This window comes from Oncorhynchus mykiss, chromosome 28, assembly GCF_013265735.2.
Source record: "Oncorhynchus mykiss isolate Arlee chromosome 28, USDA_OmykA_1.1, whole genome shotgun sequence".
Taxonomy (NCBI): Eukaryota; Metazoa; Chordata; class Actinopteri; order Salmoniformes; family Salmonidae; genus Oncorhynchus; species Oncorhynchus mykiss.
The window spans coordinates 12,951,948-12,968,452 of record NC_048592.1 but is presented as its reverse complement, the minus strand read 5'-3'; the positions used below and the strand labels follow the sequence as shown (position 1 = coordinate 12,968,452).

Here is a 16,505-nt window from a genome sequence, read left to right as displayed (position 1 = left end):
ATGACTCCATAAAAATAATATTGTTGGGTTATAACAAATACTTTTCAATTAGAAGGTCTATTGTCAGTCTGTAAAGTAAGGCTGTGGTTGTGTGTGCACGCTCGTGCCTGCGCATATTTGGAAACATTTGACAATATCATTGATTTCATAATGTAAAATATTGAATATTGAACATCATGCATAATTATAATCTCTCCACAAACAATCAGCTCCACAAAGCAAGTCCTCTCTCTCTCGCTCTCTCTCTCTGTATCTCTCTGTTACCCACTCCTTCTCTCTCCCTCACTCAGACTTGCTCTCTTGCTAATGGGAGGAGCGCAAAATTCTTCTCTGTATAAGAAGTGCCGAACGTACAACAAGGGATTTTACACAGCTACTCAGGAGAAACGAAATGATCTGCCTTGGAGCCGCAGCAAAATGCTGGATGGACAGCTACTCCTGGGATGGTTATCGTTCACAGTTATAGTGTACCTCTTCAACTTGCCCGGACCGACCACAGCGTATTTCGGGTAGGCACTGGATCCATCCACATGTTCATGACACTGTCATTGATTTGAGTTTGTTACGAGACATGTCATGCGCTCTTAGATCAACTTTGATAGACCGGATAAATTACGTTACTCATATTAGCCTACCGTTCATTGAAATGTTTCTACTTTCGTATCGCGTAGTCCTAAATCTGTCCGAAAATATAAAATGTACATTCATCACTGTTGATATTTCCTCTAAAATCAAATGCGGTGCAAATGAATCAGATACTGGTGTCCTTGTCGCTACGTTGTGATTTGTTTCAGGTATCTGCAATGTTGTTGCATAGAACTAACTGACAGTTCAACAGCACCTGTGTAGCGCAGTAAGCTGTCACAACCGGTGGTGAGAGCAGGTTGACGTGAGATCATTCCGTCGCGTTGAAATGGTTGATTTGACTGACCAGTGTAATAGCTCAGGCTACCGAAAGTGTATGCCGAAGCAGATTTTTAAGGGGATAGGGAGGGGTTGGGGGTTCTCAAACACACTTAGAATTAGTGGCGGCTGGAGGAACCCTGGAGATCCTCAAGGAACACCTGGAGTTCCGTAAGGAACACTGGCCAGTGGTTCATATTTGCATCTTCCATTAGTTGAGGGGTTCTTGGAGGAACCTTTAATGTTTCAATGTGGCGAAGGGTGTTCCTGGAGGAACCCTGGACTGGCGGTTTGCCTTAGTAGCGGTGTGGCTTTTAGATAGATCTATTTTGGCCACCCATTAGAGTAAATGTCATTCCTGTTCTGTTGTATTGTCATCACATGTTAATGGTGAACACGGACACTTTTGTAGCTTCAACCAAATGCTTACTTACAGAGGTGTATGAGTTCCTATGCAAATCCCCCAGTTGGAATGGTTAATGATTTATTACTACATGTAATCAGCATTGTTAATATTATATTAGAATATGTCTTATGCATTCATATTCAAGGAACATTTCAATTTGCAGTGTACAAACTTAACATAGTAAACAGGAATGACATTCACCCTAACGGGTGGCCAAGAATAACTGTCTGAAAGCCACGCCTCAAATAAGCCATGGCTCCAATGTTCTGATAGGCTGCCACATCTACAATATTTCATTAAAAAGTTCCAAATTGAATCTCACCCATCAGAAAAAAGGTTCCGGTTTGAACCTTCACACAGGGGTTCCTCGAAGACCCTTTTTCAGAGGGGTTCCCCCGAGACTAGTTTTGACAACCCATTTAGGCTCTAAGTGTTGTTCAACAGAAAGGTGATCCTGAAAGCGAGAGATACAGGTATGCTCATTACTCAGACATTGATGATACCAGGCATATTTAAACGACTGGTAGCAGACATCTGTGTGAATATTTTGATGAAACACTTGTAATACTATTGTAAGTCGGCTCTGAAAACAGGCATGGAGCGAAAGGTGAGTGTAGGCTTCAGTCGCAACAGCTGGTAACAATAAAGAAATGCAGCTCAACCGGTGGATGAAACTCTCTTCAGCTTGCAGAGAAAATTCCCCATCCAGCATAAACATCGGGACAGAGAGAATTCTGGTGTAGGGTTCACACACCCACTAAGTTTAAAAACAGTTTAAAACACATTCAATAATGTGTCCTGAATGTATAGTTTGTTTCCAAATCTTAGGAGATAATCTCATGTCAATGACAGTATTTTGGGGGGGAAAATTGAATGAGCAGTTACATTTTTTTTATTCCCACGCAACGCCTTGTCTTTGTCAGGTGTAGCCTGCACCTCAATATACCGAGGCTGCTGGCAGCCTTTGTCCTGTCTGACGAATTTCATTCGTCATCCTTCAGACTTCTTTTGAAGACTATTAACCTGTCAATGAACCCTAAGGAGAGCTCAAATTAATGCAATATCAGCAGGGTCTTCAAAGCTCTGGTGTGAAAGTATACAAGTAGCCTACAGCAAGCAGGCAGGTTATAGCTTGGATATGCTATAACAGACGGCTCCTTCCCAGGTTGTGTTCCGTTTCCAGTGGCACCTGCAATCTCACAGCAACTATGAGAGAGTTCAGTCCGAATCCTTGATATCCTATTTATGGATCCTTTATTCTACCAACGAACACAGATATATCGTTCTCACATTCTGTCTGCAGCATGCAGACAGTGTTGATGACGGCGGTAATCGATACCCCCTCGTGTTGCAAACAGTACTTGTTATGAAGTTGAGGTGAGTCATGCACCCAAACACATTGGAACGACTGGCAGCACGGAAATATTGTGGCTGTTTTAATTGTAGAGTGATGAGAGTGAGTGATGACACCAGCAGTAGTTCCAGGGGTATTCGGCGATAAGGACACCATTTAGCTGTGAACCAGTGGGGGAACACAGGGACGGGCCCCCCAGGACCTGTTGAGGACATTATGCAGTTGTAAACTGGTTTGTTAGGCCTCCGGGACAGCTGAATTGTATCTTTCAGATCTCATGTAAGGGTGGAAGGAATAGTTCTGTTTGGAAATAAGGACTTTTTGGATAACGTTCATGGTTTGAGTTGCCGGAAGTTGTATGAAATAGTAAGGGGTGTCCATTTAGTCCTAATGTGTCACTTCTCAAAAGGTTAAGTCCCCTGACAGGTACTAGAGGAAGTTATTATCGCCGTAAATCAGACATGTTACTACAGATAATAAACACATGTCACCTCTTCATTTTAGGGTAACTGTCATTACTTAGTGTTTTTAGGATCTGGACTGCTATGCTGTCTTGATGCGTGAAAATTATGTATGGTTCAGCAGCCCAGCGTCATGGAAACCCCATCATATCTAAGTCACACCTCTCTCTCGCTCTCTCTCTCTCTCTCTCTCTCTCTCTCTCTCTCTCTCTCTCTCTCTCTCTCTCTCTCTCTCTCTCTCTCCCTCTCTCTCTCTCTCTATCTCTCTCTCTCTCTCTCTCTCAGAGGCCTAGAGACTTAGTGATAGTGGTAGATCATAACCGTCCAGCAACACCACCAATGGCCCTCAGTAACTAACCAGTTGCATACAATGAAGAAGCGCAAAACTGGCACTCCGTTTAAAGCATGTCTACTTATTCAGGTAGAGCTTTCCAATTCCTTCTAATCAATCTGATCTGTGGCCTTGGAAGTGCAAAGGGTCATCTGGTATGAGGATACAAGTCCAGACTTATGTCCTGAGGACAGAATATGATGGAGATGATTGTCAGTGGATGATTTAGAACTTTAAGCCAGAGATCATGAGACAAACAGAGAGACCCGGCCCAGGTGACATGGATATATGCAACATGTTACTGCTACTTCCCCAAAGCTAAGCCAGCAACCTGACACCATTGACACTGTGCAACACGCACGCACACAGACAGACAGACAGACAGACAGACAGACAGACAGACAGACAGACAGACAGACAGACAGGCTCAGCCCTGGGCTGGCTGACATTGAGTGAAGTATACATACTAACACACACTTGTTCAAATAAATATCTGCCATGAGCACGAGGACAGCACATCCTCCGGCCCTCTTCCTGGGTACTGATTTACTCAAAATAGATGGTCGATGTTGCATACCCAATTTCCAGAGTGCGGTGGAGCGTAAGTGTAACATAAACACCGTCTCTGTTGCCCGTAGTTTGCAGCGGCAGAGGGCGGGGCGGGATTCCTAGCGTAGTCAAGCACCCGCTCAAATTGTCATCCTTTGCCACAAGAATGTGAGCACTCATTTACTTTCCCCTGTTCAGCCTGTTGTGGCAGGTGCTGCCTCTCACTCACATCCCAGTATCATTAGGCTTACTATTGGGGAAGTTTGCTGCAGTTTCATTCTTTGGCTTTGACCAAATTGTACCTTGAGGGAATATTCTTTGTTGGGTGGTATTTTCAAGAAGGAAGGGAAAAGAGTGAGATTGTTCACTTAGTTAACCCCGACTGAAGGGTTCATGTTAAGGAGTTTCAGCAAGATGCTGTTAAACAAGCGAACTCCATTCATTTACACGCTACTTTTGGCCCATATAAAGGCATTTTGTGGTTTTGTTAACTGCGTTCAATGCAAGTCTTAAACTGACTAAAACTGACGTTGTTTTTATTTAGTTCACATGCTGCGGCATATACAGGAATCCTACCCACAGCTATGCTATGTATGGTGAATCACCAATCACTCTTTCTGCGACAGCTTCATGTACCCTGCCCTCAGTTCAAGCTACCAAAGGTCATGTCCACCTATAGTTTTCATCCCCATTATTAAGAGAGTGGTAATATGCCTAATACAATGCCATAAAGCAGATTCATTCATTGCCTGCAATAGATTCACTGTTCTGCTTCTCTACAGTCTCCAGTGTTAATGCCTAGGCTTTAGCTCAGAGTGCTAAAACAGTTGTGGTGGGCGGAAGACCCGGGTTCGAACCCCAGTTGGTCGGTTTTCAGTGTTGCATGGAGATGAAACAAGAGGTTATAGTCTACTCAACAGTCAGTCTCCATTTAAACACTTCCCTTCTGCTCCCACCTCAGTCTACTGGTTAATGGGAGTGCTGCTTCTAGTATCCCAGTGGTTTGTGGAGAGATGCCGGGTGATTACCAGTCATTAAGAGTGAGTGTGGGCTCAGGGATGACGTTGGCGTGGGGCTAGGCTGGCAGACAGTGGTGACGGGCTTCTCATTACAGATGCCTTAAGCACTGATTAGCCCTGACGTTAGGCTAGCTCACAGGCAGGGCGCAGGCAGGGTGGGGAGCGGCTCCCTGCCTGGGATAGAGGGATTTCCCAACATCAGAGGATATCCTGTGGCTGCAGCCACACCTCAAAGGGTATCACCTTACTGTGAGCCAAGAAGATAGGATTCTCTCTCACCGCTGGCTGCCTGGGGTTAGCTGTGATCATATGGAGTCTGGCTGGTGGTGAGATCACACCACGCAAACCTGCTGGAGGCTTAGCTAAAACCCTTTGTGTTATGCCCTTTGTGAATACAGAGAGAGAGAGCTTTGTTATCTTTGTATTTCTGTCCGTCCTGATATATTTGGCACAGTATTGTTGCAAGCTTGTCTTATGAGTTAGAGTTTGCACTGTGTAGTGTTAGGTCTATGTCCGCTCAGTCAACCTGGTGAAAGGAATGCTAACCGCCACAAGGGGGAGCAGCCTCTTTGTGGAGCCCAGGATGGGTCTCAATCAGCACTTTATACCCGCTTTGTGTAACGTTAGGAGAGTGGGAAATGAGATGTGAAAACAGTCAAATCTAAAGGCACCGGACACTGTGTAAATTTAAATTCAGGATAAAATGGTTTCATGTATGCTTAGTTGTGGTCAAAATGCATTATTTGATCCACTTGGATGCCCAATGTCTTTCAACTTTACTCACTCGTAGCAGGGCCTTGCTGTATTGTGCTGTGAAAGGAATAATTCATTTCACTCCACGATTGCTCCTTGAATAGCAGGTTAAGGCAGTCTGCCATGGAAATGGTTCCCCGACCAAATGTTGCCTGTTGGAGTGAGATTCTAATTATATATTTTTTTAGAGATGAATTATTTTGGAGGTTTATATACTCACATACCTTTGTTGTGAAGGTTTTAATGGATGGTGTCTGCAGTGGCTTGGGCAGTGGATAGTCCGGATACACACTGTGCAGTATAATGATATGGTTCTACTGTATATGTTGAAGATTACATTGTTATTGCATTTGGGAAGGTCTTTAAAATGTGTGTTGGCCCACTCACATCCGAAGGGCTTAAGGTTCTGGTATCGTCGGCATGCCGAGACCGACCACAGTTAAGAAATATTGGCTTTTTAAAAGGAGGGAGCGGCTCCTGCTCCTATCCAGCCCTTGCCAGTCAGCCGTGTACTTCATGGCTGGGTAGTCCACAGATATGGAATGGAAACATATTCTCATTGGTAAGTGAAGGTATACAGAGTTAGACACATGATGTCCTTTACAGATGGGACTTGGGACATAGCCTCGACAGGGATCATTTGCAAAACAGGAAAGCCAATATAGAATCATAATACTTTTATGGGCCTGAGATTGATGATCTGACGTTAATTGGTGGGTTTGCCATGTCATATGTTGTCCGTCCTTAACCACAGGTCAATTTCCTCCTTTACCCTAGTCTGTGGAAGCATGCTGGTGTGTGTGTGTGTGTGTGTATGTGTGTATGTGTGTATGTGTGTGTGTGTGTGTGTGTGTGTGTGTGTGTGTGTGTGTGTGTGTGTGTGTGTGTGTGTGTGATACATGCAGTCTTACCATGTGTCACAGTCAGGCAGTCAGCGCAGAGGAAATTTGTATTTAATTGGGTGATAAAGTGTCAGTGTGTGATGATTCTTGCTCAAATGGAACACCGTAAGAATCTCATTATGACTAGATTGAATGCAGGCGGATGAGACAGGTGAGACAAAATTACACCCCTTCCAGTTGTAACCAATGGTTAGTACCTTGATGTTATAACCAGTGTGTAGCTACAGGATGGTAGTTTATCACATTCATTCATTCATTCATTCATTCATGTTTCTACTAAGACTGCAGTGCAAACAATATACTGTACCACTACCACCCTTGGTGGCTTTACAGCTTGAGTATTGAATTTCCCTTCTGCTGGCTTTTCCGCCATTCTAATTTGAATTCCCAGAGAGAGAGAAGAAAGGAAACCTTGTAATCTATCCTTAGCAACTGTAAATAACCGTTAATAATATGACTAAACTTTAGCCACTTGCAGTTACTAATGCATGGTTGAAACCAGCTACTGTTGGTTGATTTTTTTTACCCCCTTTTTCTCCCAAATTTCAATCTTGTCTCATCACTGCAACTCCCCAGCGGGCTCGGGAGGCGAAGGTCGAGTCATGCGTCCTCCGAAACATGATCCGACAAACTGTGCTTCTTAATACCCGCCAGCTTAACCCGGAAGCCAGCCACACCAATGTGTCGGAGGAAACACCGTTCAACTGACAACCGTGGTCAGCCTGCAGGCGCCCAGCCCGCCACAAGGAGTCGCTAGAGTGCGATGAGCCAAGTTAAGCCCCCCGGTGTAACCCTCTCCTAACCCGGACGACGCTGGGCCAATTCTGCGCCGCCCTATAGGACTGCCGATCACGGCTGGTTGGGATACAGCTGCGGATTGATCCCAGGTCTGTAGTGACGCTTCTAGCACTGTGATGCAGTGCCTTAGACCACTGTGCCACTCTGGAGGCCCGCAGCTACTGTTTTTTTAATAGTGGTTTGACTTTACACGCTTGGATTACCCCTGGGAAGTGCTCACTCTGCAGTAAGAGTAAAATAATAAATGTGTGCATTACAAATCTATAACCTACATAACCAATTACTTGTTGTACAGAGTATGTACAGAGTCTTATTTAAAAGTACACTTTTAAAATACATAGGTTCCCTTTCTATCTGATTCTCATGGCTCGTGTGTGTGTGTGTGTGTGAGTGCGTGCGTGCGTGTGTTTGTGTGACTGGGGTGTGTGTGTCTGAATGGGGTGGGTGTGTATGAATGTGTGCCGTGACTGAACGTGTTTGGTGCGTCGGTCAGTTGGTGTGCTGGTACAGGGGTGCCCTGCGCTGCTCTGTACCATGGCATAGGCTAGAACAGGGGAGTCATGCGGACACTGTTGCGTTGCGCCCAATCTGTGCCAGTCACACAGTGACTACAATTGAGCCGCTGACCCTAGGAGACTTGAGTTCTCACATTGTAGTTAAACCTCTTACCAAGCTTCATGCTCCCATTCCCCAACCATCCCTTTATTAATACATTACCGACCTCTCAATCTCTAGGGTCTACAGTGCAGTCAGCACTCAGAATTGCACGTTGAACAGAGCCAACAGTTCAGGGTAGCATTTTGAATAAAAGGTTGGGAAAGAATACGCTGCTGATGTCTAGAAAAAGGTTATGTATTTAATTTGCTGGATTAAAAAGTATACAGTAGGTCAGGTTCATAATGACTCTCTGGTAGGGGGAGTGTCCTGACTGCTGTATAGTACATCCTACAGATGTATGATCTTAATTTGAGACAGTTTGCTACAGCAGGAAAATAATCCTGCAGCAACAGGAATTATTAAGGGGATTATAATTAATGGGCATTTTTTTGTAGGAGTTGATTCATTTTCCGTTAGGGCAAATAATGTCGGACATTTTAAAGTGGAAATTACAAACTTTAGAAGCCTTTTTAAAACTTGAATACATTACAAGTTTGCATTTGTTGCTGTGCAGAATAATTCTCAGCAACACAAAAGTGATCAATAGCCTTGGCTTCTCAAATGACTGCCTCGCCTGGTTCACCAACTACTTCTCAGATAGAGTTCAGTGTGTCAAATCGGAGGGCCTGTTGTCCGGACCTCTGGCAGTCTCTATGGGGGTGCCACAGGGTTAAATTCTCGGGCCGACTCTTTTCTCTGTATATATCATTGATGTTGCTCTTGCTGCTGGTGATTCTCTGATCAACCTCTACGCAGACGACACCATTCTGTATACATCTGCCCCTTCTTTGGACTATGTGCTAACAAACCTCCAAATGAGATTCAACACCATACAACACTCCTTCCGTGTCCAACTGCTTTTAAATGCTAGTAAAACTAAGTGCATGCTCTTCAACCGATGCCGAACTAGCATCACTACTCTGGACGGTTCTGACCTAGAATATGTGGACAACTACAAATACCTAGGTGTCTGGTTAAACTGTAAACTCTCCTTCCAGACTCACATTAAGCATCTCCAATCCAAAATTAAATTTAGAATCGGCTTCCTATTTTGCAACAAAGCCTCCTTCACTCATGCTGCGAAACATACCCTCGTAAAACTGACTATCCTACCGATCCTTGACTTTGGCGATGTCATTTACAAAATAGCCCCCAACACTCTACTCAGCAAACTGGATGTAGTCTACCAAAGTGCCATCCATTTTGTCACCAAAGCCCCATATACTACCCACCACTGTGACATGTATGCTCTCGTTGGCTGGCCCTCGCTACATATCCATCTCCAAACACACTGGCTCCAGGTCATCTATAAGTCTTTGCTAGGTAAAGCCCCGCCTTATCTCAGCACACTGGTCACCATATCAACACCCACCCGTAGCACGCGCTCCAGCAGGTATATTGCACTGGTCATCCCCAAAGCCAACACTTTCTTTGGCCGCCTTTCCTTCCAGTTCTCTGCTGCCAATGACTGAAACAAATGGCAAAAATCTCTGAAGCTGGAGTCTTATATCTCCCTTTCTAACTAATCATCAGCTGTCAGAGGAGCTTACCGATCACTGTACCTGTACACAGCCCATCTGTAAACAGCACACCCAACTACCTCATCCCCATATTATTACTTACCCTCTTGCCTTTTTTCAACCCAGTATCTCTACTTGCACATCATCATCTGCACATCTATCATTCCAGTATTAATGCTAAATTGTAATTATTTCGCCTCTATGGCCTATTAATTGCCTACCTCCCTACTCTTCTACATTTGCACACACTGTACATAGATTTTTCTATGTGTTTCTACTGTGTTATTGACTGTACGTTTGTTTATGTGTAACTCTGTGTTGTTGTTTTTGTCGCACTGCTTTGCTTTATCTTGGCCAGGGCACAGTTGTAAATGACGACATGTTCTCAACTGGCCTACCTGGTTAAATAAAGGTGAAATAAAAAAAAAAGTAAAACAAAATTCAAAAGTGTGCTCTAAGCAGATCCTACATCTGTATAGAGGGTACGGGAAGGCCTGTGCGGTGCTGCGCCCTGTTGAGAATGGAGATATGCGATCTTCTTTCGCCAACCTTAGTGACACGGTTTCCATTTCACATGTCATTTCAGACAGATATGGGGGAAAGAGTAAATGGTTATTGAGAAGGTAAAGCTAAGATTAGCCATTGGTTGAGAGAGGGTTGAGTGATATGGTTATAGCCTGAGATTGATACTGTACATGACAGATCCTCTCTGTGCCAAAACAGACCAATATAACTTCACATTTCAGTAAGTCATTATCGTTTGAGTAATGCACCTTCCCGAAATAAGGAAGACATGATGCATAGTCTGTTAACACTACACAATCTTGTTCACTAAGTCGTAGAGGGGGTGAGGGCGGAATCTTCAACGGCTGACCCATAAAGGACGTGACCAAGCATGATGTCATCTCTGACCCTCTAGTCACTTTCCTATATGGGACATGTCCGAACTGTGACTCAACTTGGACATAATGATGCAAAGTATGATGACAACAATTACAAAGCAATGTGAATTGGTAGAGTTCGTAAAGTTGTAATGAACCACGTGTTGTTAATCTCCACCAGTACAGATCAAATGATCAAAAGACCTAAACATTTTCAATGACCTGGATGCCCCAGTCAAAATTGAGTTTTTTCTCCCCATTACTCAAGCTTCAGTTCAGTCAGTAGTAGGACATAGCCTAGGCAGCAGCCTTGGTTTCAGGCTGGGCCAGAGGGAGTATACCACACTGACATTCCTACAACCTCTGGCAGGGCCTGTGAGACACCAGATGGGACGAGGGCTTTGGGCAGGGTGGTCTGAAGTGAATCCAAAACCTTCTTTCTGAGGAGAGGAGGACACTTATTTTCCTGCAGGGAGCATTTAACTAGAGCATACTGTGGAGGAGGGAAGGGAAAACCAAGCAGGGGAATGGTAGGAGGAGAGGAGGGAGGAAGGGACCGAATAAACAGGCACACACATGGATCAGGGCAAGGTCACACCCAGCCCAGATTTTCTTTTCAAAACTCCCCCTTACATCTTTACAATAGCCTGGCTACCACCATAGGGTTTGACAACATGTACATGTTTCTGAGGTGAGCATGGTGGTTTGTCCCTAACTGTCAGAGGACAAAGGTAAACTAACCAAGGGTTTGTATTTACAAATAGTCTTACAGGAGTGGTGATATGGGATCGTTTGGCCTTTTTGATCATATTGAATAAGATTATATGGACAGGGGAGTGCTTACATACGGGCAATGGTTGTGTCTGCTAGCCTTGCACACTTTTCACACGTCTGTCTGGCTGGCTGCCATTGTTTTGGGTTACCTTTAGTAAGACAGCTGGGTGGTTCGCTTTGTCTGGGAGCAGGCTTTGTTTTGAGCCAACAGCTGGAGGGAATGATTGGCATTTGTTTAGAGTAAATTGGCCTGTGGGGGTAGGAAGGGAGGAGGAAGGGGAGAGGAGGGGGGAGGCAGCCTTGTGAGGGGGGAGGGAGGGATAGGGGATGGAGATGGGAGAGCAGAGGGGGTGGCAGAGGGAAAGAGAGAAAGGGGGAGAGGAGGGGGAGCTAGGGGGGTAGGGAAGGAAAGGGAGACAGGGACGGAGAGAGGAGGGAGGGAGTTGACCTTAGGGACACCAGCAAGTTGAGACAAGGCTTGGACGGTATACCGTTTATACCGTGTACCAGGGTATTTTGAAATACCGACGGGAGTGCGTGCTACGCCACTGCTTATAGCTAGCTATAAGTTACGTATAACTATAAAAAATCAAAGATATGTCAAATAAATTAAATCCAGCTCAGGGCTCTATCTCTGCATTTGGTTTGCTAACTTGCTAACTAAGTGACTAGATGTGGTTACAGCACAAATATTTAATTCCCTCCTGGATCAAGATCCCTGTTGCCTAAATTATTGTTCCCCTCCCCCAAAAAAACAATTGAGAGATTGGGGCAGCAGGTAGCCTAGTGGTTAGAGTGTTGGACTAGTTACTGAAAGGTTGCAAGATCAAATCCCTGAGCTGACAAGGTGATAATCTGTAGTTGTGCCCCTGAACAAGGCAGTTAACCCACTGTTCCCAGGCTCTCATTGAAAATACTAATTTGTTCTTAACTGACTTGCCGTGTGAAATAAAGGTGAAACAAGTGTAATTGCCAAGAGTGTTCAAGGCAAAGGTTGTGTAGTTCGAAGAATGTGAAATTTATTTTGATTTGTTTAAAACTTTTTTTGGTTACTACATGATTCCATATGTGTTATTTCATAGTGTTGATGTCTTCACTATTATTCTACAATGTAGAAAATAGTACAAATAAAGACAATTCCTTGAATGAGTAGGTGTGTCCAAACTTCTGACTGGTACTGTATATATATTTAGGGAAATAACACCCCTTGTGTGCACCTTCTGTAATAGCGTATGCCCCAGTGTGGTACAGAAACGGTATGGCGTATGAAAATCGGGGTAACGATTGAGATGGTTTTTTCTTGATTTTGCTGATTGGGTGGGTTCAGCCAAGGTTGAATCTTGACTTTAGGTAGCAGCACAGACGCACAAAATGCAGACAAACGTACAAATGCTGCACACAGACGCAGACACGCAGTCACATGTACAGTACCTGCACAGAACCTGTTGGTCAAGTGGGGTGGAGATGGTGAAAGGGTACACACTAGCTGCACATTTGTCAAACCTTCAGTAGCCTATGTTTGATATATAGAAGTCGTAGTGAACCTGACCTCAACTATGAAAAGCAGTGGGAGAGTTGAAGTACTCAAGACATTTAACCTTTAACATACAGTATATGCCCCAGTTCATTTGTGCTATTGTGCTCTTCACCAAACAAACTCCCTCACACGTACATGTAGGGGCAATGGAGACAATGATACTCAAGTGTAGTATGCAAGGCCTTGTCCCGAATCTCTACTGGAACTCTCAAAACAACCAATGGTGTGCAGTCTATCATTTGTTGTCTCTCAGCGTCATTGTATGCCAATCAAATTCAACACAGCCCGACACTGTTACTGAGCAATCTGTGGAGATCTAAATAGCAATAGGCATTGTTGTCGTCTTACGTTCATCAGTCATCATGTAGTTCACAACAGAAAGGGCGTATTTGTCACAGAGCGATCAGTGTGTTGCACTGCAGCTCTCCCTGTCACAGCATATTTTTTTATGTGACTCTGCAGAATTTGCACTGAGCGGCCCTTTTTTTACATACAGTTGTTGTGAAGTGTGACTGAAGAGCCAAAATCTCTGCATGTGTTTGCATGTTTCCGATTAATCGCATGCTTTTCTGTAGCTAATCGCAATTTTAGAATTTGCTCAAATTTGGCTCTAAATAAAGATTTTTCCATTTAAGGACCAGTGCACCGAGTTACAGGCATACTTTGATCGTGAGGGACGGAAACACAAAATTATCTATATTAGAAGGTTTTAATAGCGTTTTCACCATAAACGACACAAAAGTCACTAACATAAAGCTATTAATGCTCCCAATGTTTAAGTAGGCCTACCCCCTATTATCAAGGCCTACTCTCTCTCTCTCTCTCTCTCTGTCTCTCTCTCTCTCTCTCTCTCTCTCTCTCTCTCTCACACACACACATATGGACACACAGTTTTAAGTACTGTTACAGCTTCAGGCATTCTAAATGAGTGTGACTATAGGAAAAAGTACTGGCTCTATGGATACAAAGTGCATTTGAATCCAACAATGTTATGAAAACACTGTAACCATCTTTACTGTTCAGATAACTTTACACACTTATATGCCTACAACACCCTACATCCCTCCCACGCCCTCTCTCTCTCTCACACACACACACATACACACTCCACTCTATGAAGCATCTCTTTGAGTAGCCTATTCCTTTTGAATTCTCCCTGTGCCATCCAAATGTGTGCATAGCCTAGCCCTGGTTAGTGGTCAAGTTATCACGTTGCTAGCTAGCTGGCTGAGTAGGTAACATGACTGGCTAAACAATGTTGTTTGTTATCAAACCAAAGAATAGCATCCCGAGTCATTTAAAGCAGCTAGGAACATACGCCAGAATATGCGTCTGAGAACGAAACGATAGCTCCCTGTAATATTGGGCAAAACGGATTTTAGCTAGAAGCACACGGTCCCCAGCGATAGAAAGGGACTAGCCTTGTTTGTAGCTGTGTGCCTTGTTGTGTTCTGTACTTAAAAATTTCCATGCAGCGAAGAAATGGAGGCAATTAATGGCGTCAACAAAACAAACAGCAATAAATATGTAATGCATTAACACATTAACGTTGACGTCCCTAGTGATTACATACTCATTAAGATGAGCAATTATATTAGGCCAAAGATGATGTGATATCAAGGATTATCAAGCTGCTAATAAGTGATTGAATGTTCTTATACTACCCCTTCACATGTAACCCATAATAAACTTTCAAAAACCCTTTATAAACCCCAGATGAAGGGCGACATTAACAGCCATAATATTAACCAATGCAGCGGCAGTGCAGGCCAGGGTCATGGTAGGGGCTCTGACATGAACACAGAAGGGTGATGACGGCAACGTTTAGTTTGAATACATTATTTCCACCAGGGACCCAGGGCTGTGTGGCTACACACACACAAATACACACACACACAAACACACCCTGCGTAATCGTCACGTCCTGACCACAGAAAGCCTTTATTTTCTATGGTGGACTGGGTCAGGGCGTGACTGGGGGGTGTTCTAGTTTATTATTTCTATGTGTAGTCTAGTTTTTGTATTTCTATGTTGGCCTGGTATGGTTCGCAATCAGAGGCAGCTGTCTATCATTGTCTCTGATTGGGGATCATATTTAGGCAGCCTTTTCCCACCTGTTGTTTGTGGCATCTTGTTTTTGTATTGTTGCTTTTGAGCCCTACAAGGCTGTACGTTCGGTTCTTTGTTTCTCTTTTTTGTTTTGTTGCTGGTTCACATTTAAAAAAATGATGATGAACTCAAATCACGCTGCGCCTTGGTCTACCCATTTCGACGAGCGTTACAGCAATGAGTCAATAAGATGTCACCGACAGACACGGTCGCCCTGTTTCTAGCTCCCAGTATTTTTTTGTTTTTGTTCCTTTTGTTCTCCCAATCTGGAATACCTCTGGAATACCTCACCATCATTACCCAATATACTTTTCCCCCAGCCGACACTGCGATGGCTCTCAAGGAACTACAATGGACTATGTGCAAACTGGAAACAGCATATCCTGAGGCCGCATTTATTGTAGCTGGGGACTTTAATAAAGAAAATAGGAGGAAACTTTAGCGAAATTTGATCAACAAATTCTGATCCTGTGTTACCCGGACATAACAAACTCTTGATCATTGCTACTCACCCTTCCGGGACAGGTACAAGGCCCTCCCCTACTCTCCCTTCAGCAAATCAGATCACGACTCCATTTGGTTCTTCCCCACCTATAGGCAGAAACTTAAACAGTAAGCACCCGTGGTAAGGACTGTTCAATGTTGAGCTGACCAATTGTAATCTATGCCTCAAGGTTGTTTTTATCACGTGGACTGGGAAATGTTCCAGGTCGCCTCTGAGAATAGTATCAGCGTATACAATGACTTGGTGACTGGGTTCTTCAGGAAGAGCATAGAGGATGTTGTTCCCATGGTGACGATTAGAACTTATCAGCTCAGCCTTCAACACCATAGTGCCTGCCCCCCAAGCTCATCTCTAAGTGACACAACAGTGGTAGGCCTGATTACCAACAATGATGAGACAGACTACAGGGAGGAGGTGAGAGCCCTGGCTGAGTGGTGCCAGGAAAATAACCTCACCCTCAACGTCAACAAAATGCTTTGCACACTCTTGGCATTCTTTCAGCCAGCTTCACCTGGAAGGCTTTTCCAACAGTCTTGAAGGAGTTCCCACATATGCTGAGCACTTGTTGGTTGCTTTTCCTTCACTTTGCGGTCCAACTCATCCCAAACCATCTCAATTGGGTTGAGGTTGGGTGATTGTGGAGGCCAGGTCATCTGATGCAGCCCTCCATCACTCTCCTTCTTGGTCAAATAGCCTTACACAGCCTGGAGGTGTATTGGGTCATTATCCTGTTGAAAAACAAATGATAGTCCCACTAAGCGCAAACCAGATGGGATGGCGTATCACTGCAGAATGCTGTGGTAGCCATGCTGTTTATGTGTGCCTTGAATTCAATATAAATCACTGACAGTGTCACCAGCAAAGCACCCCCTACACATACAGAGATCATCTGTTCACCTACTCCGCGTCTCACAAAGACACGGCAGTTGGAACCAAAAATCTCAAATTTGGACTCATCAGACCAATGGACGGATTTCCATCGGTCTAATGTCCATTGCTCGTGTTTCTTGGCCCCCGACGAACAGTCCTTATGCTGACGTTGCTTC

The 16,505-nt window shown here is 44.2% G+C and overlaps 1 protein-coding gene across 1 annotated transcript in view; it reads left to right on the top strand.

The window, feature by feature from the left end:
- The first annotated feature begins 313 nt into the window (after positions 1 to 313).
- The window catches only part of LOC110508577 (protein Wnt-9a), a 33,903-nt gene continuing 17,711 nt past the window's right edge, over positions 314 to 16,505 (top strand). Inside the window, exon 1 of the mRNA XM_021589178.2 lies at positions 314 to 509. Coding sequence (XP_021444853.1) covers positions 418 to 509 — 92 coding nt within the window. The 5' untranslated portion in view covers positions 314 to 417. The remainder of the gene's footprint in view (positions 510 to 16,505) is intronic.